The following is a 23565-nucleotide window of genomic DNA, read 5'->3' as shown; positions in this document are numbered from 1 at the left end:
GCTACAGCACAGGCTCTTGCTCAGAAGAGAGGGAGTTTAGAAATGCCTTTAAAATAAATTCAGTTTCAGAAAGGGTAGTGGGATCCTATTCAGTTACAAGGTCATTCCCAAGACCAAATTTATTTCTGGCAGGTGCTATGTTTACATTTTTCCAATATTTTTGCTTAAGGTATGCCTACCAGTGGCCTACCCATTTAATCTCTCATTTCTACCGCTTAGTACCCAAAGAAGAATAAATGTTTGATCTCAGTGGTAGTGTTCTTTGCCCATTCCACCATTTGAGAGCTTGTAATACCAATAGAGTTGCAGCAGCAATAAAAGGACATCCTCTTTATTTCATTATCTGTGTACTTTAGTAAGCCTGTGTCTCCAACCGTTACCAAACAGAAAGGAAAATCAACGTATTTAATAGTAACTAGGCACAGAGGAAACAATAGGCAAATAGAAAAAGTATAATAAATTAGGGCAAGGAACAGTGTTGTGGCTTGTTAACATCGGCAGTGGGAGAATATATCCAAAGCTAAAAAGTGAAATCCAGAAATAAAACATGGTTAATAAGTATATCACCCCACCCCCCACCCCCAATGATGCCAAGAATTGTTTTTATAACCTTGTTTCAAGTTGCAGGAAATAAGGGAGCTATCTGTATCTTGTAGGAGAGATATAAACATCTTCCTGAAGCTCTGACCTGACCATTTTCGTAGGAAGTAATACAGGGTGTATAGGGTTAAGATTGAGAGAGAGAAGGTACAGAGTGAAACCAGGAAACAAGGTAGGGGTACATTTTCCAAGGCCATCACACCTAAATGAGTATGAGATGCTACCGTCCGTCCTTCAGCAGTATGTATAGATCAGATCTTGAAGATGGTCTATCTGGGAGTGTTCCATGCTTCTCTCCCCCTGGCTAATCCCATCTGCCTCTGTTGGTAGAGATTCTGCAGCACAGGACAGGAAGGCAGTTAAGGGTGTTTGTTTGTAACAAAAAGGGCAAGTAAGGCCCTCTCAAGTCATTATATGAAGTTTATTGTGACAGTAAACCGCTGCTGTTGCTTCGCCATAGTTTTCTCCATTTCATGAAAACTAACTTTTCCAAACTAAGATTTGATACATCTAATGTGACAAAGGCTTTGTTGCTACTTATGAAACTGGAGCATTTCCGTGGTTTATGGTGATAAAGCAGAATATTTGAAAATCAAACAGTTTTGGGAAGCCTGGAACATGACTACCATACCCAGAGATGATTACCAGGGAGGCAGAGTTCTTAGGCCTCTGGGGAAGTGGTACTTTCTTCAATAAATCTTTTTCTAACTTTATTATGGAAATTTTCAAAAAATACAAAAACAGTAGTATAATGCACTCACATGTACTCATCACCCAACTTCAACAATTAACTCATGACCAATTTTCTTTCATTTCTACTTTCTCACACTGCCCCTTTCCACTAGGTTAAGCTAAAGCAAAATTCAGACAATCATTTAACTTTCTATCCATAAGTATTTTAGTATGCATCTCCAAAAGATAACGACTATTTTTAAAAACATAACCACAATAGCATCATGCCTACAAAAAAAACCTATTAACAATTCCTTAATATCAAATGTCCACTAAGTATTCAATTTTCCTCAACTGTCTCATAAATGGTTTTTTACAGTTTGTTCCAATCAAGATCCAACTGGAGGCCATTTATTTGCAGATGGTTTATATGTCTCTTAAGTCTTTTTTTCACCTGTAGATTAATTCCTCCATTTACGAGGGTCTTAGAGGGATGTGATTTCCCCAGCGTTGTCTGTTAAGGCTTAGACCCTAATTCCTTGCTGATGAAAATAAAGGGCATTTTGGAACATGAGAGCAAAATATTTACCTACCTTAGTAGGTCACCAGGAGCTTGGCCTAAATATCCTCAAAACCCAAGGTGTAAAAGTGAACTTAAAAGGCAAGACTGGACTTTTCATTTAATAGAGCTCCTTACAAACCTCTCTTCTCATTCCCATGCCCTTTTCCTCTTGTTTCCTGGATCAGAATCAGTCTCATAAATTTACAAAACATTATTCTGCTGTTGCTCTTTGGAGAAATGAAAATGGTTTTTCCTAGTTCAAGCAGTACCTCCATCCAAAATATATATTCCATTGAAAATCCCTTTCTGTGAAACTCCTGGGAATGTCATTTGTGCCCACATCCTTAGTTCACCCTGGCCAAGACCTCTCAGTTTAAAACCTTTCATTACTATGTGACCTAATTTTTAAACCCCAAACCAGGAAGGTAATCTGACAGTCATATTATCAGAGTGACACCACTCTGGAAAACTGTGTGCGTGTGGTTACCACACTTGAAGTCCACGTCATTCTCCACTGGTTACATTCTATCACCTTAACAAGAGACCAGAATGAGGCATTAAGTGTGCAGGCCTAACTGTGTGAGTTTTTCATGAGCAGACCAGTTAGACTGGGCTGGGCTCACCTGTAGGGCTGGTAGCTGGAAACCAGGAAGACCCTCTAGTGTGGTTCTGCTCTCCCTCTGACCTGAAGGATGGAATTAAGTAGTGAAAGATAACTACCTGGGGCAGTTTCTCAGTATTGTTATTTATGCATCAGGATAAATAAGTGGTTCTTAATCTGCAGTACACTACTCAGAAGGGAAAAGACTGTTAGCTAAGCAATTCAAGAGGTGGGTTATAAAGTTCATTCTTTTACTGTGAGGATGGGGTGGTGACACAGAGGTCTGAGATTTGAGTTTAACTATGAGTAGAAAGATGTAGAGACAATATAAAGATTTTGGTGAGCTATGAAAGATGACAGCCCCTTATCACAAGGACTGGTAGCAGAGGTACCTTTTGGGAAAACATGAGGAGAAAAAAGGATGCTGGTTTTATCATTCTTATTCAGCACTAAGCTCCCAGCAATGCTGCAACATAAGGATCTCAAAAGAAACAAACAAAAAGCCAGTTTAATTCTACAGGCCAACCTTCTGGCTAAAGAGCAGAACTCTACTCCTGGTGACAGGATGAGTGATATTTAGGCACAATCCAAAGCCTGCCTTCACTGTGAAGGAAATGGGGTAACTCTTAAAGAATATTAAGGAGTCAAACTTGAGACTGCTTTTCTCAGGGGCTGGGGTGTAAATATCCCAACTTCTCTGCACCTTGAAAATCTTCATTTTAGTGTATATGTCAATGGTTGAAGCTCCACTCCTTTGGGAATGTTATTTAACTTACCTGAATTATTGGGGGTGAGGACTCCTGCTTGACCTGAATCCCCACCACTTAGGGATGGTCTGAAAGAAAAAATCCCCTGTCCGGAGGAGGTAGATGAAGGTCTAAGGAGGGGAAATAAAAGCATCAGCAGAGAAAAGGAAAGGTTAAAGTAAAAACCATGCGTAAAGGAAGAGCCTATACATTTAAACCAGAGAGGAAATGAATCCCCTGCTTGCAACTCAGAATACAATTAAGTAATTCAGATGTATATTAGACACAGTACTGTTCAACCTTCTCTTTTGTTTACAAGGTAGATTATAAACTTCAGTGGTATAGGCCAGTGGAGAAGTAACCACAGGGCTGCTGGCAGAATGTCAGTGGGAACAGATCTCAAGTGAAAGGAAGCAGTATTACTTACCTATAAGATAGGCTGTGAGTGGAAGCTGGTGAAGGGGTTTCTGAAAAGCATAAAAATGAGCCTATGAGATAATTCATGAACCGAGAAGAGATCCAGGTATTCTGGGGGCCAGGGCTAAGGAACAGGGGATCAAAGATTTTGGTATATATGTTAGACTTAGGGGCTAATGGCAAGTGAAAAAGCCCACAAGGCACCTAGCAGTGGATCATAAAGGTGCTTTCCTCTCCCTTTTATGAGTTTATGGGCAAGGATCCATCACTGCTTTGATGCGCTGTAATGTATCTGTGCCTTGGTTTCCCCTCTAAGGTGAAGATTATCAGAAAGGATGGCTAAAGACAAAGGGTCATTAAATTGGCTGGGAGTGACAGCAGTAAAAATGTAGAGTAAGGACCTCCACAGATTCTCTCCATAAAAGGAATGAGAAAACTGGCAAAAATTGTCAGAATCAACTTCTTCAGAGTTCTGGAAATTAACAAAGGGCTTTTAGCAATCTGGGGAACGTTTATTCCAGAAAAATAGCTGAATGTGAGTAGGAACAGTGAGCCTTGTGACATTTTAACTTGCCCTATTCCCATTTCTCCCTCTCCAGCTCCGTGGTAGCCTTGAAAATCAACAGTTTGGCAGTCATCATAGGGGATGGAATGGGGTTGGAGCTCTTTCAAAACCTCATTCCCAGAGAATTGTCATACTTGGCCTGCCTAGTTGTTCACTGGAAGACTTCACTTGCAAGGCTGCCTTTATTTGACCTGACTTGGAGCCAAACTTACCAGGACTTGGAGCTTAAGAGTTCACCAAGTGTGAAAAGCCTTTTCCCCAGGAGTGTTTGTTGCAAATAATTAGAGGCACTTGTTTAGGCTGCCTGAGGAGGTGAATATCAATTGGGGCAAACAATAGGCTAACCAAAATGCATAAAAGGAAAAGCTGTGGAATGACCTGTCCACCCGGATTTTGAAAAGGAACAACAAGTTCTTGGGAATCTAGGCCATGTGCATGCACAGGGCTGTGTGCATGCTCAGGAAAGACTGAAAAGGCCCTAAGCTCTCACCTTGGGACTACCTTGAGGTCATACAAGCAGAAAGTGAAGGCTAAGGCACAGTCATCAACTGGTTGCCTGAGTGTTGAAGGTGCACCCCAACACACAGTCCCTCAGCAAACACTGAGGGATTTATTGGTGCTAGGTGTTTAAGGAAAGCTCTGTCCAATCATTAGCTGAACACTAAGCTAACCAAATAGAGACTTCGGTGGCCACACGAGAAAGAATACAGATTTTACAGAATCAGTTTTAGAAAGTCACTAAACAAACAATGACAAACAGCAACAACAACAAACCTTGGGAAGGGAGGAAGCATCTGATTCTTAGAGTTGCCATGCTATATTATTTAGCTGTCCAGTTTTCAACAAAAAATTATGAGGCATGAAAGAAACAAGAAAGTATGACCTATGTAAAGGAAAAAAGCACAAGCAATAGAAACTGTCTTTGAGGAAGCCCAAATACATTGGACTTTAAAGACAAAGACTTTAAACCAGCGGTTCTTTTTTTTTTTTTGGCCACGCTGACAGGCATGCGGGATCCTAGTTCCCCGAACAGGGATCGAACCCACATCCCCTGCAGTGGAAGCACAGTCTTAACCACTGGACTGCCAAGGAAGTCCCTAAATCAGCTATTTTAAACATGTTCAGTTAGCTAAAGGAAACCATGTCTAAAGCACTAAACAAAAGTATGAGAATGGTCTCATCAAATAGAGAACACTAATAAAGAAATATTATATTAAAAAGAAGCAAATATAAATTCTGGAATTGAAAAGTACAATAACTAAAATGTAAACTTCACTAGAGATATGAGCAGTCAGAAAAAAGAATCAGCAAATTTGAAGATAAATCAATTGAGATTATCCAGTATGAGGAAGAGAAAGAAAAAGGAATGAAGAAAAATGAACAAAGCCTCAAAGACCCTGGTGGAATACCATCAAGCACACCAGCATGTGCAAAATGGGAGTTCCAGAAGGAGAAAAGAGAGGACCAAGGGCAGAAAGAATTATCTGAAGAAATAATGGCTGACAACTTCCCAAATTAGATGAAAACATTAATCTATACATCCAAGAAGCTCAACAAATCCCAAAGAGGATAAATCAAAGAGATCCACACCTAGACTCATCATAAACTGTTGAAAGCTAAAGGCAAAAAAAGAAACTTGAAAGCAGCAAGAGAGAAGCCATTCATCACATGAAAGGGATTCTCAATAAAACTGGCACTGATTTCTCCTCAGAAACCATGGAGGCAGAATATAGGAGGATAACGTATTCAAAATGCTGAAAGACTGTCAATCAAAAATTTTAAATCCAGCACAACTATCCTTCAAAAATGAAGGAGAAATTAAGACACTCCCAGATGAGTGTCAAAATTAAGAGAATTCATCACTACCAAACCTGCTTTACAAGAAATACTAAAGAGAGTCCTTAAAGCTTAAGTGATAGGACACCAGACAGTAACTCAAATCTACATGAAGAAATAATAAAGATCACTGGTAAAGAAAACTACATTGGTAAACATAAAAGTATAAGTGTATTTTTGTAACTTCCTCCTATCTGATTTAAAAGACAACTGCATAAAACATAATTATAAATTTATGTTGATGAGAACACAATTTTTAAAGATATAATCTATATAATAAGAGCACAATGGAATGGAGAGGGGAATGGAACTATGTAGGAGAAAAGCTTTTGTACACTGTTGAAATTAAGTTTGGTATTAATCTGAACTAGATTGTTATAAATTATGATGTTAATTATAATCCCTAAGAAAATAACAAAAAATATAGTGAAAGAAACAAGGAAGAAAGTAAAATGGTACACTAGAAAATAGCTGTTTAACACAAAAGACAGCAAAAATGGAGGAAGTGAGGCACAAAACATACATAAGACATATAGAAAACAGGGACTTCCCTGGTGGTCCAGTGGTTAAGAATCCACGCTTCCACTGTAGGGGGCACAGGTTCAATCCCTGGTCAGGGAACTAAAATCCCACATGCTGTGTGGTGTGGGAAAAAAAAAAAAAGACACATAGAAAACAAATAGCAAGATGGCAGAAGCAGTCTTTCCTTATTAATAATTACATTAAATGTAAATGTATTAAACTCTCCAATTAAAAGGCAGAAACTGGCCAAATGGTGAAAAAAGATCCAACTATACATCATCTATGAAAGACTCACTGTAAATTCAAAGACACATATAGGTTTAAAGTAAAAGGATGGAAAAAGATATTCCACGCAAACAGTAAACAAAAGAGAGCTGGAATGGGTAATATCAGACAAATGCACTTTAAGACAACATTGTTACTAGAGACAAAGGTCAAAAAGATAAAAGGGTCAACCCATCAAGAAGATATAACACTTATATATGCACTTAACAACAAAGTCCTAAAATACATGAAGCAAAAACTGACAGAATTGAAGAGAAAAATAGACAATTCAACAATAATAGAGCTTTCAATACCCCACTTTCAATAATGGATAAAACAGCAAGACAGAAGATTAGCAAGAAAACAGAAGATTTAAATGGCACTATATACCAACTAAATCTAACAGATATCTATAGAACACTCCACCCAACAACAGCAGAATACACATTCTTTTCAAGTGTACAGGGAACTTTCCCCAGGATAGACAATGTTTTAGGCCATAAATTTAAAAGGATCTAAACCATACAAAGTATGTTGTTCAACAACAATGAAATTAAATTAAAACCAATTAACAGGAGGAAATTTGGGAAATTAACAATTATGTGGATAATCAACACTGTTAAGTAACTAATGGGTCAAAGAAAAAAAAATCACATAAGTTAGAAAATACTTTGAGATGAATGAAAACAAAACACAACATACTGAAACTTAAAGGATGCAGTGAAAGCAGTGCTCAGAGTGAAATTTATAACTGTAAAGGTCTATATTAAAAAAGCAGATCTCAAGTCAATAATGCTACCGTCCACTTTAAGAAACGAGGAGAACTAAACCCAAAAGTAGACGGAAAGAAAATGATTAGGGCAGAAATAAATGAAATAGAGAATAGAAAAATAATAGAGAAAAATCAAGAAAACCAAAAGTTGGTTCTTTGAAATGATAAACAAAATTGACTAATCCTGTGGGGTGGGGGGAGGGATAAATCAGGAGGCTGGGATTAACACATACATACTACTATTTCTTTTTTCTTTTTTTTTTTTTTAAACATCTTTATTGGAGTATAATTGCTTTACAATGGTGTGTTAGTTTCTGCTCTACAACAAAGCGAATCAGTTATACATATACATATGTTCCCATATCTCTTCCCTCTTGCATCTCCCTCCCTCCCACCCTCCCTATCCCACCCCTCTAGGTGGTCACAAAGCACAGAGCTGATCTCCCTGTGCTATGCGGCTGCTTCCCACTAGCTACCTATTTTACATTTGGTAGTGTATATATGTCCATGACACTCTCTCACCCTGTCACATCTCACCCCTCCCCCTCCCAATATCCTCAAGTCCATTCTCTAGTAGGTCTGTGTCTTTATTCCCGTCTTGCCCATACTACTATTTCTAAAATAGATAACCAGGACTTCCCTGGTGGCGCAGTGGTTAAGAATCCGCCTGCCAGTGCAGAGGACACGGGCTCGAGCCCTGGTCTGGGAAGATCCCACATGCCGCAGAGCAACTAAGCCCGCGCACCACAGCTACTGAGCCTGCGCTCTACAGCCCACAAGCCACAACTACTGAGCCCACGTGCCACACTACTGAAGCCTGCGCACCTGGAGCCCGTGCTCCGCAACAAGAAAAGCTACCACAATGAGAGCACCACAACGAAGAGTAGCCCCTGCTCACTACAACCAGAGAAAGCCTGCACGCAGCAACGAAGACCTAGCGCAGCCAAAAATAAATAAATTAATTAATTAATTTAAAAAAAAACAGATAACCAACAAGGACCTACTGTATAGCACAGGAAACTATACTCAACATTATATAATAACCTATAAGGGAAAAGAATCTGAAAAAAATATATATATATATATAGATTCAGTTATATAAATATACATACATATGTATGTATATGTCTGTATTGGGTTGGCCAAAAAGTTCATTCGATTTTTTTCTGGAAGATGGTACGGATATATATATATCTCAATTGCTGTGCCGTACACCTGAAACTTAGATGATATTGTAAATCAACTATACTTTAATTAAAATTTTTAAAAAAATAAACTTCCTTTTTAGAACTGTTAAAAAAATGGACTAATCTTTAGCCAGGCTGTCCAAGAAAAAAGAAGAAAGCCTCAAATAACTAAAATCAGGAATAAAAGAGATTATTACTACTAACCTGACAGAAATAAATTGGCTAGAGCACCTACGTTTTTCAAAGGGGTGAATATGAAAGAACTGCAGGGAGGCTATTTGGTGAATTTCAAAAAATGGTTATCCAGGAAGAGATCTGTGAATTTCAAAATGCCTCTTGGGAAAGAAAGGGAAATCCTCTCCAAGTATACTCTATGGACTGACTAATGCCTTGAAAAACAGTAATAACAGTAATAGTTCTAAGGGGAAAGATACAAGAAATTAAGTGGGTGGAACCAAAATATTTCTTCATTGGAATACTTTTGTGTTTGATACACAGTGAAGAAGCCAGATACCCTTCAGGCTAACATAATTGGCATCTAGTTAATCTTTCTTTTAGATCTAACTTCTACTGCCATCTTGTGGCAATTAAAATCCAGGTCAATTATTTTACTTAAAAGTTACTCTCCGTCTCCTGACCAGAGGGTTTCAATGACTTTCTAATACTCAAGTTTCAATTTTCCCCTTATCAGTTTGAGAACAGAAATATCATTATTTGAAAAGTTGTATCTGGATACCTGGAACCACTGTCTGGAGAAAAAGTAAAATGGCATTATATTATGCACAGGAAACCAGAAATCTGCTGGTATCTGCTCAGAATGTGTTGGCTTCTGACTCCTTCCCCTACCCTGCCCCTCTCACCAGTAAAAGAGTCTCTTGGAGTGCTCCTTCCCTGCAGCGCTCTGGCTCCCTGAGGGACAAATAATAAACATTAATAAATATATCTGGATTCTCTGGCTTCCATATTTCATGCTATGGCTATACACTGAAGCATATGTTTTTCTCCCAGAGTGGGTACATGACACCAGGAAGGAGCCACACTTTATTCCTTCCAAAATGAACATGATGGACACTGTTAATGCAGTCCACTATTTTCACCCCTATTCATTCCGAGTCATGAATTAGGTCAGCTTCTAACATCAGGTCTGAATTGCTGAAAGAGAGTCCAGGCATGGCATCAGATAATTCATGCCAAAACCAATATAAGTTTAATATTCTTGCTTTAATCTTGGCTTTCATTTAGCATTAGAAATCTCAATCTGAAAAGATAATGTGAATATTTCTTACCTGTCCCAAGTTACTAAAGCCAGCCACTCTATAAGGGACAGACTCCACTGAGGAGGACCGACTATATAAGGCGAAACAAAAAGGAAAAAACAAACCTGGTATTAAACTTTTACACAGACATAAAGTCTCCTCAGTCCCTGTCTCAGCCATATCTAGGCATTTCTTTCATCTTGCATCTTTTGCCAGCAGTTCTAATGCTGCTGTGTAGCTTTCTACTCACCTGACCACTTGGCTGCTATGCTGAGAACTGGGTCGTGGAGTAACTGAAAGGGAATAAAATGCAGAATGAAAAGTTGCCATCAATGGTGCGCCCTGCCTTGCCTAGCCTACCTGTTGCAAGTGAGTGTCCAGGAGTATGGCCTTTTCATATCATACATAAGATTTGGAAAATCACATTATACTTTCTGAGAGGAAACCATCTTCCATATGGGAAAAGGATATTTACTCATCTCACACAGATATTTGGGCAAAACATGGTCTCTACCTGACTGTGATGGAGAAGTAATGCCCACTGGTCGAGGTGTGGTTGACCTGCAAGGAAAAAAAAAAGAAAGGCAGCTCTATTTTCTCTAAGCAGAACTTAGTGCCACCTTAGAGGATCAATCAGGTCATTATTTACAGAAATAATAGCCTTCTCTCAGAGCACAAATTGCTTACTAATCATGTATTACAGGTATTAGCCCAAAATACGGAGGCAAGGTTTCCATATGGGACTCCTTGGCTCTCCAATTCCCTAAACGAAATCTTCTCCACTTCTCTATTGCCCATAATAGAAGTTCTGAAGTCCTTCTTTCTTCCTTCCCGTAGTGCCTTACCAGGTACTCTCAACTTTACATATATCTATCCATCTGTCCATCCATTCATACATCTGCCATTCCCTCACTCCCTCCATCCCCTCTTCCATCTATCCACAGACATTTATTTAGTGCTCATATGCCTTAGATCCTGAACTTACAAAGATAACTAGAATATGGTTCCTATTTTTGAGAGGCTCACAGGCTAGTGGGAGAGACAAAAAGAAAAAGAGCAAACATAAGTGTTATAAAGGGTATGTCAGAAGTACGGAAGTAGATATGGGAACATATGTGTATGTATAACTGATTCACTTTGTTATACAGCAGAAACTAACACACCATTGTAAAGCAATTATACTCCAATAAAGATGTTAAAAAAAAAAAAAAAAGAAATGCTCAGGGAATCCTGCAAGGGGCAATGAAAGGACACTAGACAGTAACTTGAAGCTGTGAGGAGAAATAAAGATATCAATAAAAACAAATACATGGGCAATTTAAGCTAGTATTATTGTTACAATGGTCTGTAACTGCACTTTTTCTTTTCTACATAATTTAAGAAACAAATAACTTGAAAGATAAAAAAAAACAATTAGTGTAAAAGCTAGTATTACTGTAACTTTGGTTTGTATCTCTACATTTTGCTATCTACATAATTTAGGAGACTAATGCATTTAAAAGAATAATTAGTTTATGTTTTGGGGCACACAATGCATGAAGATGGAATTTTGTGACATTAACAACCAAAAGGAGTGGGGATAAAAAAAAGAAGTACGGAAGTATGATAGAACACTAGACTCTAGCTTCTGTGAATCAGGGGCCATGTCTTTTTAATCCACCAATACAGAGCTGATATTAAAAATATATAATAACTGGTAGGGTACAGACATTTACAATTAGAATAATCGGTGATGTACACCCAGCACCTAACACAGTGCTTCACAAACAGTAGGTACTTAATGAATATTTATTGAATAAATGAATAATAGAATATCTAACTCTGCCTAATAAAGTGCTGACAGAGGAGATGACACATGAGTTCAATTTTGAGGGATGAGTAGGATTTCATAAGGTGACGGTCAAGGATGAGCATTATATCCAAGATTTTACTTCAGCACTTTTCAGTGGGTAACTCTTTCTTGGAGAAGTGAAAGATAAATTCATAAACCATTCCCTCCACCTCAGAGCCCACACAGGAGTTACAGCCAAGTGCCAAGAAAGGATAGAATTCACTTTGCTGTACAGCAGAAACTAACACAACATTGTAAAGCAACTATACTCCAATTAAAAAAAAAAAAAAAAAAGAAAGGATAGAAATTTTCAAAGAGGGATGGTATGGGGCCTGATAAAACTGACCTGCTTCCTTGGTACCAACTTGGAGATTCCTGTAGGTGAAAAAAATGGGAGTGAAGGGAGCTGTAGCTCAATGGTCCCAATCAGTGGATCTTACTTGTCAGATAACTAAGCTGCAATGTCCTCTAGTTGTGGTTACTAAGATTCCCAATAGAAGAAAAAACAGCAACAGTGAGTGTTTCCTCAGAAAATTATCAGCTTTGGGGGGAGAAAATTTTAGTACCTCTTCACAAAAACACATTGGGAATCCTGTAGACTGATACACGGGGGGAAATATAGAGAGTCTATGGGGAGAGCAAGGAAAATGACAGGATTACAATGTGCTAGAAGAGTTACAAGAGTAAGATCAAAAGGAACATTATATAAACACAAAGGACAATCTTGGGAAGAGAGAAATGTCTAGGAAATAGAGTTTGAGGGACAGGAAAGGTCCTGAGGTGCCTTGGGATTCTTGAAGACAAATTTTAAGTTACCACAGATATCTCTTCTATAAGAGAGCTTCCCATGTGTTATGCCATGACTCACTGATACTCGAGAATGGGTTACCACTGTGCTAGATTTTGTCCTTTCATCCCTCCAAGGTCTTCTGTGGCCTCGTCCATTTACTACAGTGTGCTTGCTGTACAAATATTATCAATTATTACCAGCCATGATGTGAAAAAGGTTAGGAAACACTAATTCTATTCAGTCAGCTAGATAGATGGGCCAAGTAAGAGAAAATAATAGTATGGAAAATCTATTTCATTCACCTTTATGATGGCAAGCAATTTCTTCAGTTCTCCATTCTCTTTCCTTAAGACTGACAGCTCTCTAGGCAAAAGATGGAAAAAGAAACAATCAGCTCCAGCAGGTCAGTGGGATAAAAAACCTGATTATTATTATCAACATCTAGTTAATGCTTCTGGAGAGATGCTTGCCACTATACAAGGTGTTTCTGTCAGAGATCTAGTGATTCAGGGGGGCAATGGCAGGGTTTTGGTGGTGAGAAGAATCAGGTGGACAAAATAAGCAGTCACTTGGTATGATTTCAGAAGTTTACACAGAATTGCATTTCCTCTCCACACATTTTCCCCTGGCCTGCTGATGTCTGAAAATTTCCATCAGGGATTCCACCTTTTAGCTTAAGATTTCCAAAACACATGGACTTCCCTGGTGGCGCAGTGGTTAAGAATCTGCCTGCCAATTCAGGGGACATGGGTTCGATCCCTGGTCTGGGAAGATCCCACATGCTGTGGAGCAACTAAGCCCGTGCGCCACAACTACTGAACCTGCGCTCTAGAGCCCATGAGCCACAACTACTGAGCCTGTGTGCCACAACTACTGAGCCCATGCGCCACAACTACTGAAGCCCGTGAGCTCTAGGGCCCACGTGCTGCAACTACTGAAGCCTGCGCGCCTGAAGCCCATGCTCTGCAACAAAAGAAGCCACCGCAATGAGAAGCCCCAGCACCACAGTGAAGAGTAGCCCCCGCTTGCTGCAACTAGAGAAAGCCTGCGTGCAGCAACAAAGACCCAACGCAGCCAAAAAAAAAAAAAAAAGAACCAAAACACACCCTCCTAGAGGTAACATTTTAAATCTGCCATCGTTATTACTGTGAAAAAGCCATGTCTGATTTCTCTGAAGAAGTAGTTTTCGACAGATGGAAATAAAAGGGGAAAGCTATAAAGTAGGGAAGGCCCCTTGAGGGAAGAAAGAGAAAAATAAAATGGAGATTGAGAGACCAAAAATTCTGTACCTGACTTAACCAAGACAAACATAAACACATATGGAGCAATTTTTAGGCTTTGGAACCATAAGGAAATAAGGGCTACAGCTTCTATGAGAAGAAAAAGGCTCTCTGGTGATTTCATTCGTCACTTACTTGTCCTGGTTAGTCAGCGTTTGCTGTGCCTCCTGCATGGCAGCTTCTAACTTGGTAATTCTATGCTTATAAAAGGCGATGAGGAGATCTGTTTGCTTCTTCTGGAAACTCCACACCTGCTAGGGAAAAAGAGACCTTTGACATACAACCCCCATAACTCCTTTCCCCTTACTTGTAGCAACAAATGGAAACCCATCAATTCATACTCTATTACTGATCATTTTCTTCTGGAGCATCTGACCTAATTCATGATTCCCCAAAACTAGGGAAAGCCAAAGCTTTTCATTTCCAGAAAAGTGCCTTCCTAATATCTTAATGAGAATATTCTGACATAGAATGACTCTTTAAAAATATAACCATTCATCTTGAGCAAGAAGAGTGACAACCAAAAAAATGTTTCCAAGCTTAGAACTGGTTCTGACCTTACTTGTTTACTATTAGCTTGGACTCAGATTCCACATTCCTAGCTCTACAGAGCACTGGTAACCAATTTACTTTCCCTGAGATACTCACACAGAGACACTTGCAGGCTGTTTATGTTGCTACAGTAAAGGGCAAAGAGGCACAGAAGGAGATTACCTATTCCTGAATTTTATTTCTGGCCATGGGTAAATAATTTTATCTTTTGCTTTAATTTACCATTTGATATACTAATGTGCCTATCATGGGGTTACTGAATCAGATCAAAAGTTAATATGTGGAAAGTATTTTAGCTTTGTCAGGTTCTACTTTTGAATACACAGCAGTATTCAGGTCTCATTTGTTTCCTCCCTACTCAAACCGTAAACCTTTTTTCTTAGGTCCTTCCTAGATCTGGTACTTTTGTCATAAACTTTTTGTTCTCATCTAATTTGCAAGTTGCTTTTGCCACCTTACTAAAGAATTCTACTTCCGAATTTATATAGTCTCTACACTCTTTCCTTTCTACTCAAAAGCAAACTAAACTAATTCTACACAGATAAGAATTCACTGTAGTCTATTTTTTTAAAGTTGTTCTTGTTTTCAATAAAAGTAAAACATATTCATTTTAGAAAACTTGAACAATGCAGAAGCAGAAAAAAGGCAGTCAATCCTGGGAGTTATCTAAAATGGCAAAGGGTTGGCGAGCAATAGATATTATGGATAGATACAATATATAGCCAACAGACCTACTAACCTACGTGCCAAAACTACTTTGGTGCTCAAAGAGATTTGAGCGAAGAAGAATCCTAAAAATGCTTCCTTATCAAAAGCAAGGGGACTTCCCTGGTGGTCCAGTGGTTAAGACTCCACGCTTCCACTGCAGCGGGCACAGGTTCGATCCCTCATCAGGGAACTAAGATCCTACAAGCCACGCGGCACAGCCAGGGAGTTAAGTTTTGGGTTATCACAGTTTGTGATCAAAGCCTCTCACACTGGGGCTTAAGGTTCCTCGACCTGCTCAGTAGTGACAAAGAACTCAACTACACTGTTTCAGAAGTCTTAAAAACTGACAGGTAAACTTTTTCTTTTCAGGTAAAATAATCTTCAACTAAATAAAACCTTTCTTCAAAGGCACCATTGATTATCTCAGTTGTTCAGTCTTTAAATTCAAGTGAGGGATGGGAAACTGATCTGATCTATTTATGAGATCAGGTCTTGACCCGATTTTATTCAAACGATTTATATGGTAGTTATTTAAGTATGTTAGCAAAACATATGACTTCCAAGTCAGCCAACTAATGATCAGGGCCAGCTGCCTGTATTTGTAAATAAAGTTTTACTGGAATACAGTCATACCCATTTGTTTACAGATTGCCTGTGGCTGTTGTTCTGTGCTACAACAGCAGAGTTGAGTAGCTGCAACAGAGGTTGCACAGCCTGCAAAACCTAAAATATTTACTAACCTTTCAAGAAAAAGTTTGTCAGTCCCAACACTAAATTTATGAAAGTCTTTCTTGGGCTTCCCTGGTGACGCAGTGGTTAAAAATCAGCCTGCCAATGCAGGGGACACAGGTTCGAGCCCTGGTTGGGGAAGATCCCCCATGCCGTGGAGCAACTAAGTCTGTGCACCACAACTACTGAGCCTGCGTTCTACAGCCCGAGAGCCACAACTACTGAAGCCCACGCCTAGAGCTCGTGTTCCACAACAAGAGAAGCCACCGCAATGAGAAGCCCGCACACCACAACCAAGAGTAGCCCCTGTTCACCGCAACTAGAGAAAGCCCGCGTGCAGCAACGAAGACCCAACGCAGCCAAAAATAAATAAATAAATAAATTCATTAAAAAAAAAAGTCTTTCTCTGTATTTTCGTTTATCTTTTTTTTTTTTTGGCCACGCTGTATGGCATGTGGGATCTTCGTTCCCCGAGCAGGGATCAAACCCATGCCCCCTGTATTGGGAGTGCAGAGTCTTAACCACTGGCCCACCAGGGAAGTCCCTCCGTATTTTCATTTGTGCCTTTTGCTCTGAATTTGTCTTTCTTTGTGAATCTATATCTTTCCCTCTCTTTCTCTCAACCTCTTCTTTCTCTTTATTTCCTACTCTATTTGATGCTCAATTTTCTCTGTTCTTCCTATTTGTATTTACTTAATGGACATTTATGTTACTTCTTAATTTTAAAGTGGATGGGCCCAACAAAATGGGAGAAAATGTTTGCAAATCATATATGTGGTGAAGGACTTGTACCTAGAATATATAAAGAACTCTTACAACTAATAATAAAAAGACAATCCAACTTAAAAATGGGCAAAGGATCTGAATAGACATTACTTTAAAGATGACAAACAAATAGTCAATAAGCACATGAGAAGATGCTCAACATCATTAATCATCAGAGAAATGCAAATCAAAACCACACCGAGATAGCATTTCACACCACTAGGATGATTATTATAAAAAAAGACAGATAAAACAAGTGTTGGTGAGGATATGGAGAAATCAAAACCCTCATACACTGCTGGTAAAAATGTAAAATGTGCAAGCACTTGGGAAAACAGTCTGGCAGTTCCAAAAGTTAAACATAGAGTTACCATTTGATCCAGTGATCTAATTCCTATGTACATATCCAAGAGAAATGAATATATGTCCACACAAAAACTTGTATACAAATATTCATAGCAGCATTATTCATAATAGCCAAAAAGTGAAAACAACCTAAATGTCCCTCAGTGTATGAATGAATACGTGAAACGTATATCCAGCCATATAATGGATTATTATTTGGTCATAAAAAGGAATAAAGTACTAATGAAGTTCTAATACATTCTACAACATGGATAAACCTTGAACACATTATGCTAAGGGAAAGCAGTGCAGGATTCAGACAATAAATAAATTATATAATGTTAGAGATAAGACCTATGATGAAAAATAAAGCAGGGTAAGAAGTAGACTTGGGGCTGCTATTTGAGATATGAGAGTCAGTAAAGGTCTGACTGAGGAAGAAAAATATGAGCAGAAGCCTGAATGAGACAATCTAGACATTACTTGGATCAGTTATTCAACTTCACAGATTGGGAAAACACATTTTCAGACATTGCTGACTTCACCAAATGGGCACTTCACTAAAGTGATGATTAACTGACCCTTTTCATGTATTTTATCTTGATTACTTGACCATGTGTAATTGGTCCCATGATTAGGCAGGGTAGAATTCAGACTACATATAATTTCTCTACTGATCATTAACTAACCCTTGGTTTAGTTATTAACCAAAGGTCTGCTCTTTCTCTTGTTCATGTGACCTTGTTTACATTTCTCCTTGAGTCTCAGCTGGATTTTATCTCCCCATAATGTTAAATAGTATCTCAAATATGATGGTTCACCCAAGCAGCTAAAAGCAGGATGCAGTGAAAGCCTTAATTTCCCTTCTTCTATCTCCAGAGTCAGGATTGAGGGGGAGATACCAAAGAAAAATTAAATCTACTATCTTCAGCCAAACATGACAAAGGACCATCTTCACGTTTAATAAAAAAATATTCTCGTAAGAACGAGACGAGTAGAGAAGAAAAATAGTGATAAAATCTCAAGAAATGTGCCCAGATAGCAATCCCATGAGGCTATGAAATGATCTTGGTGGAGAACTGGAGAGTGGAAGGGAAAAACCAAAGTTTTTAGATTTTGGGAACTTTCTCAAATGGTTGTCCTGTCTCCTCTTCACTTCCTTCCACAATTCTATTGCTCCTGACCAAGTCAATGGCATGACAACATATCACGCATCAGGAAAAGAAAAATATCTTCCAAAATTCAGGCAACCTATTATAAATACTAACTGAAGAATTAAATACATATGTGTTGCTAAGAGAGGTTATTGAAAAATAAGAGTGGAGAACAAGAAATCCCTTTTTGAACTTAGGTGTATAAGCAAAAGCTTGAAAGTTTGGCTACTATATCCATTGTTTGCAGGGTCAGGCCTGTATATTCAAAGCAATTTTTCGAAGATTCATTAAATGTGCGAAGAAAGAAGACAAAGCTCTCTAGAACCTTTTTTATCCTCAAAAATTACTAAATAGAACTAGGAAGCACAAGGCAAGATGTCAGCTACATAGTAGTTTTTACAGCCTATCACAGATTCTGGGTGAGTAAAAAGTTAACTTGAGATTTGTATCATCAGGAAAGAAAGCAAACAGGGCAGCCTATTTCTCCCCATTGTATACAAATATACAAATGCAGTTTAAAGAGAACCTCTGGAAAAGAAATAAGATGCAATTATAACTTGCCTGGAAAATCAGATTTTCTTCACTTTTATTTCTCATACCTGAGAGATGTGACTAAAATACTGCAAAGCTGTATCCACAGGGCTTTTGAAGTACATCTTCTCCTGAGGTTTCAGCTATGAAGAGAGTAAGACACATCCACAATGGAATGAAATAAAATACAGGTAAATATGGTTAAAGATATAGTACCCTTTCTAAAGCACCAGGTATTATTTCACTGTGCTAAGAGGGCGATCACTATTGCACTAGGAGATGTAGACTACATATCCTAATCCTTCTTACCTCGTGCTTCTGTGACAGTAGTCACAAATCCACAAGTAATTCTTTTATCTCTAGTTTACCTCCTTTTTTTTTCAATTGCTATCTACACGTTTTGTTTGTTCCTTTTTTCTTTCTTTTTAAAAAAAATTTCAGTTTTTTTTTTTTGGCCATGCCACGTGGCTTGCGGGATCTTAGTTCCCTGACCAAGGATTGAACCCAGGCCCCCATGGTGAAACCCCCAAGTCCTAACCACTGGACCGCCAGGGAATTCCCCCCAAATTTCAGTTCTTAGTCACTGCATTCTTTGTATAGTTCCTACACACCAGGAATGGGATAAGATTGTTCGTGACGGGGAGGAAAAACTTACATTATCAGAAAGAGCCAGATACTTGCAGGCAGTTCCACAAACAGCACATTTTTCTAGCGGGGAAAGGGGAAAAAAATGTTTGGTTCTCATGGGCATGAGGTAAGATTTTCCTAAAGTACATGATAACAGTCAAGTAGGCTAGCTAATGAAAAGAGAGTTCTTACTGAATTCAAAATGTCATTGTGCTATAAAAGGACATCGACTTGAGCTCCATTCTCGAAATCAGTGTTTCCAAACTTGTATGTTGATGAGAAGTAACACTTTCACACTGTACCTCTACCCATCTCCCTTTCTATAAATTCCCAGTTTTCTTCTGCAGGTGAGGGACAGTAGCCTCCCAGCAGGAGTACAGGAGTGTACATTTACTAGAGTCTGGGAAGAGTACCAATGATCGCAACTTTAAGTTATTATTTTTTTATTCTCTCTACCTGACAGTAGGCACACATTAGGCACCATAAGAAACTCTTCAATTATTCCTGCCTTGTTCTCACTTTGCTAATATTCCTGGATATTGTTTTGAAGCTCTCCTACTCTCATTCTCTAATTAACCCAATCTGAAAGATGTGGAAATTAAAATTCCTAATCTTCCTTTGAAGTTAAAATTTTAGTAGCAGTGCTGGTTATTGATTAAGATAAATGCCGTGTCCGGAGAAAACATCACATGACATATGCTTCACCCAGACAAACCGCTCCAAAGTGAGCTGCTGTTACCATAGTAATAGCTTTGTTACATTAGATAACTTAAAAGGGTCATGAGATTCACATAGAGAAAAAGCTTCTCCAGAGGCTACCTAACCTGACTCTTCTTTCCTTGGGGATGAAGTTTTTCCCCGTCTTCCTTCCATATTATTGCCAGAGGGAGCTAGCAAGTGCAAATCATTCTTCTATTTAAGAAAAAGACAAAACAAACTTCCACAGCTCTCCATCACCTGCAGGATAAAGTTCAGGTTCTTTAGCCTGGTATATAGAGCCTTCCATCATGTGACCACTACCTACCTCTCTAGCCTCATCTCTCACCATTTCTTACTTTATCCTTTTATGCTCTACCAATCCCAACCACGTGTACTTCCCTGTACTAAGTTTAATAATGTTGTATTCCTTTACACATGCTGTTCTCTTAAACCAGAATGATCTTCCCTGCCTAATTCACTTGGCAGACTCCAGTTTATTACTCAAAACTCTATTGAAGCAACACCTCTTCTATGAAATTTTCCCTGATCAAAACATCCTAAGTCCCTCTTCTGGACCTACTACCCAGAATACATACCTACAGAATATAATACGTACCTTGTAAGTATTTTAGCATTAAGAAAAAAAGACACACCTTAAATTTGTCTCTTCTAAAACTTAACAGCTGCAAGAACTTGGTCAAATCACCTATTTGACCAGCTCCTCATTTGTAAAATGGATCTACTAATAATTACCTCCTGGCATTGTGGTGAGGATATATAAAATTGGTACGCATGAAAATACTTTTTAAACCACAAAGGTATCACCCACCACTATCACCATCGTCAACATTTCTAATTAAATTGATTTCATAGGTTATACTACTTCCCATTAGAAATGGCTCTTGTTATCAACCACTTTCCCAATTTCTATTCATTATTTTTATTTTTTCTCTTTTCTCTAATCAGTCTGATAACCTTGTGGCTTTCCCTGCCACAGGCTTCAGAACACTGACAAGCACCTTTTGATGTTCAAGTAATAGACAGTCCATTTGCTAAATCATGCCTTTTAATGGATTCCTCCGATTTTCATAATCAACAGTTTCCTATTATACCCACACCACCTTCGGCCTACTAAGTGATTTTTATTCCAAGTTACACAGAGAAATGTCTAATCATTATTTATAGGTTAAAAACATTTTTGCCTGAATCTGAAAACAGTTAAATCACTCACCCAGAGTCACACACTTTTTACAGAAAATATGGCCACAGCTGGTGACAAAGAAATGGGCCCCATCTTTTCGGAAACACCGGTTGCAGTGAAACCAATCCATTCTGCAGCAGAGAAAGAGAATAACCTGGGGCATAACATAATTATAGCTGTTCCAAAATCTACTTAACAATGTTTGCTTAGTTTCTGCTAACTTATTGGGATGTGGGCATATTATTGTGGGTATTCCAATTGGATGTGAGGAAGTACATATACCTCTGAGGTGAAAAAAGCAGACTGCAGACTATGCTATGCCATTTTCTAAAGAGAAAAAGTATACATATTTAGAAGAGTAATAGGACAATGATGATTTTGTTTTTGAATGGTGAGATCATGTGTATGTGTGTGTGTGTGTTGCCTTTACACTTTTTTTGTTTTCTAAATTTTCTGGATTAATTCAGGTACTAATTTGTAATTAGAAAAAACAATCTTAAAAAAAAATCTATTTCTTTCCTAATAGTTTCCAGTGATACAGCAAGATGGAGCAAGGAGGAGGTAGTGGACCAAATATACAAGATCACATATTAGCCACTTGGGACACATTTTATCTAATGGAAACATTGTTTGTGAATGATGTCTCAGCTTTTCACATTTCCTTCTACTCCACAGAAACTCAGAATCATAGATCTAGAAGGGATCTTGAAAATCATTTAACATTTTTTCCAATCCCATCATTTTTCAAAAGATGTATCTGATATTCACTGAAACGTAAGATTTTAAATGAAGAAACTGACATAAAAAATACAGAGCTGATATATAGAGCCGTAATTAGTTCATACATTTAATGGATTTACGCTTAATTTCATGAATATACTACAAGAATGTAATATATATTAGTTTAATTTCATTTAAAATTAAATTGAGGGAAAAAATCAAAACAGAAGGTAAAATTTTTCCCCACTGAAGTTTTTTTTTTTTTTTTGAAGTCTTTTCTTTAAAAAAATTTTAAAGTAGTTTATAGAGACATTTGCTCAAAGAATATTGGCTGGTTTGTGCCACACTGTAATATTTTTGTCACATAAGGGCAAGATTCACGATAAAAACTTACTGAATAAACGTTTCAATGCAAAGACATTACATAGAGGCATGAGCTTCAGATACCTATTTGTTGCTCACAGATACACTAACTTCTACCAGAAAGTGCGTCTAAAGAACTACTGAAAAGGTCACAGTTATATATGCCCTGGTTTGTTTAGGGGAAGCGAGAACAATTTTAATCAAATGCGTCGACCAAATGAACCCTTTAAAAGAAGGGCCGTTAACAGGATTTGTGAGGGCAAGACTCGTCTGATTTTTAGGGGTGATGGAGATTTAGCAGAGTCTCAGATTTACCAGTAGCTCTTTTTTAACTACATTCCCTACCTGCTTGGCCGCAGTGATCCCAAAAGGCCTCGGATCTCACCGAAATCAATCAGTTCTCAAGAAGAGCTGGAAATGGCGGGAAAATACACAGCAAGCCTGGCACCGGCGAGAGGCAAGAGTCTGGGCGTGGCCCGCGACGGTGTGTGACAGGCGTGGGCGGGGCCCAGGAGTGGGCGGGGTCCAGAGCATGCGCGAGGCGTGGGCGGGGCCGAGAGGCAAGAGTGCGTTTTCTTACAAGTCCGGGAAAATCTACCTCATTTAAGATTGGGAACAAATAAGAAATATGATCTAATCCCATACATGCTATGGAAACAACAAGGTGAAAATAAACCTAATAATGTTCAAGCAGACAGTAACACACTAGAAAAATGTGGTCACAAAGCAGGTGAAAACTTTAACTTAGTATTTTTTCCTCTCTCTTTTTTTAACCTAATATTTTTAAGGGAAATAAAATAATAGATGATTTGAAAGAAAAGCATAAATCAGAAATAGAAAAGCTAAAAAGTGATACGGGTAGAGAACAGTCGCATATTAAATGAGAACTAACCAGTCTCAGGAAAAAAATTTTTTAAACTTTTTTCAGAAATAAAAAAAGCACATTTAAGGGCTGAAAGGAGAATGGTTTTTCTAAAAAGAAAGATAAAAGTTTTCAAGAGAAAGTGATAGATATAGAGAACAAGCAAAAGAGATTTTACACACACATTTATCCCCACAAGGAAAACCAGAGCAATGTATCAGAACAAATAGTTAAAACAAAATTTTGAGAAAATTTTCCTGAAATAAGACTTAAGCCTACATATTGCAAAGGCCTACAGTGTATAGGAGAAAACTGACCCAGAACAGTTTAAACCAAAACATTTTCTAGTAAAACTATTAAATTAGTCTTTAAAGATAAGGAAAAACCCCTTTGAGCATCCAGACAAAA

The 23565-nt window shown here is 38.3% G+C and overlaps 1 protein-coding gene across 2 annotated transcripts; it reads right to left on the bottom strand.

Annotated features, from left to right (window-relative positions):
- Positions 1 to 339: 339 nt before the first annotated feature.
- On the bottom strand, positions 340 to 22674 carry RNF212B (ring finger protein 212B). 2 transcript variants are annotated; one of them, XM_036844699.1, is made up of 15 exons: positions 22641 to 22668; positions 21243 to 21343; positions 19341 to 19393; positions 18754 to 18828; positions 14037 to 14152; positions 12924 to 12984; positions 12178 to 12206; positions 10515 to 10561; positions 10251 to 10293; positions 10031 to 10091; positions 9605 to 9653; positions 3609 to 3648; positions 3212 to 3312; positions 2458 to 2519; positions 340 to 935 (listed from the first exon to the last, which is right to left on the bottom strand). In XM_036844699.1, exons 2-15 carry the CDS (start codon positions 21340 to 21342, stop codon positions 870 to 872), a joined length of 903 nt encoding a protein of 300 aa, XP_036700594.1. In that variant the 5' UTR covers position 21343; positions 22641 to 22668; the 3' UTR covers positions 340 to 869. The 2 variants fall into 2 exon arrangements, with proteins under 2 accessions (XP_036700594.1, XP_036700595.1); XM_036844700.1 differs by lacking the exons at positions 340 to 935; positions 2458 to 2519 and adding an exon at positions 2544 to 2916 and having other exon boundaries at positions 22641 to 22674.
- Between the last annotated feature and the right edge of the window lie 891 nt (positions 22675 to 23565).

Source organism: Balaenoptera musculus, chromosome 2 (genome assembly GCF_009873245.2).
Source record: "Balaenoptera musculus isolate JJ_BM4_2016_0621 chromosome 2, mBalMus1.pri.v3, whole genome shotgun sequence".
Lineage (NCBI taxonomy): Eukaryota > Metazoa > Chordata > Mammalia > Artiodactyla > Balaenopteridae > Balaenoptera > Balaenoptera musculus.
Note: the sequence above shows the minus strand (reverse complement) of the source record. Positions and strands in the feature narration are given on the sequence as shown.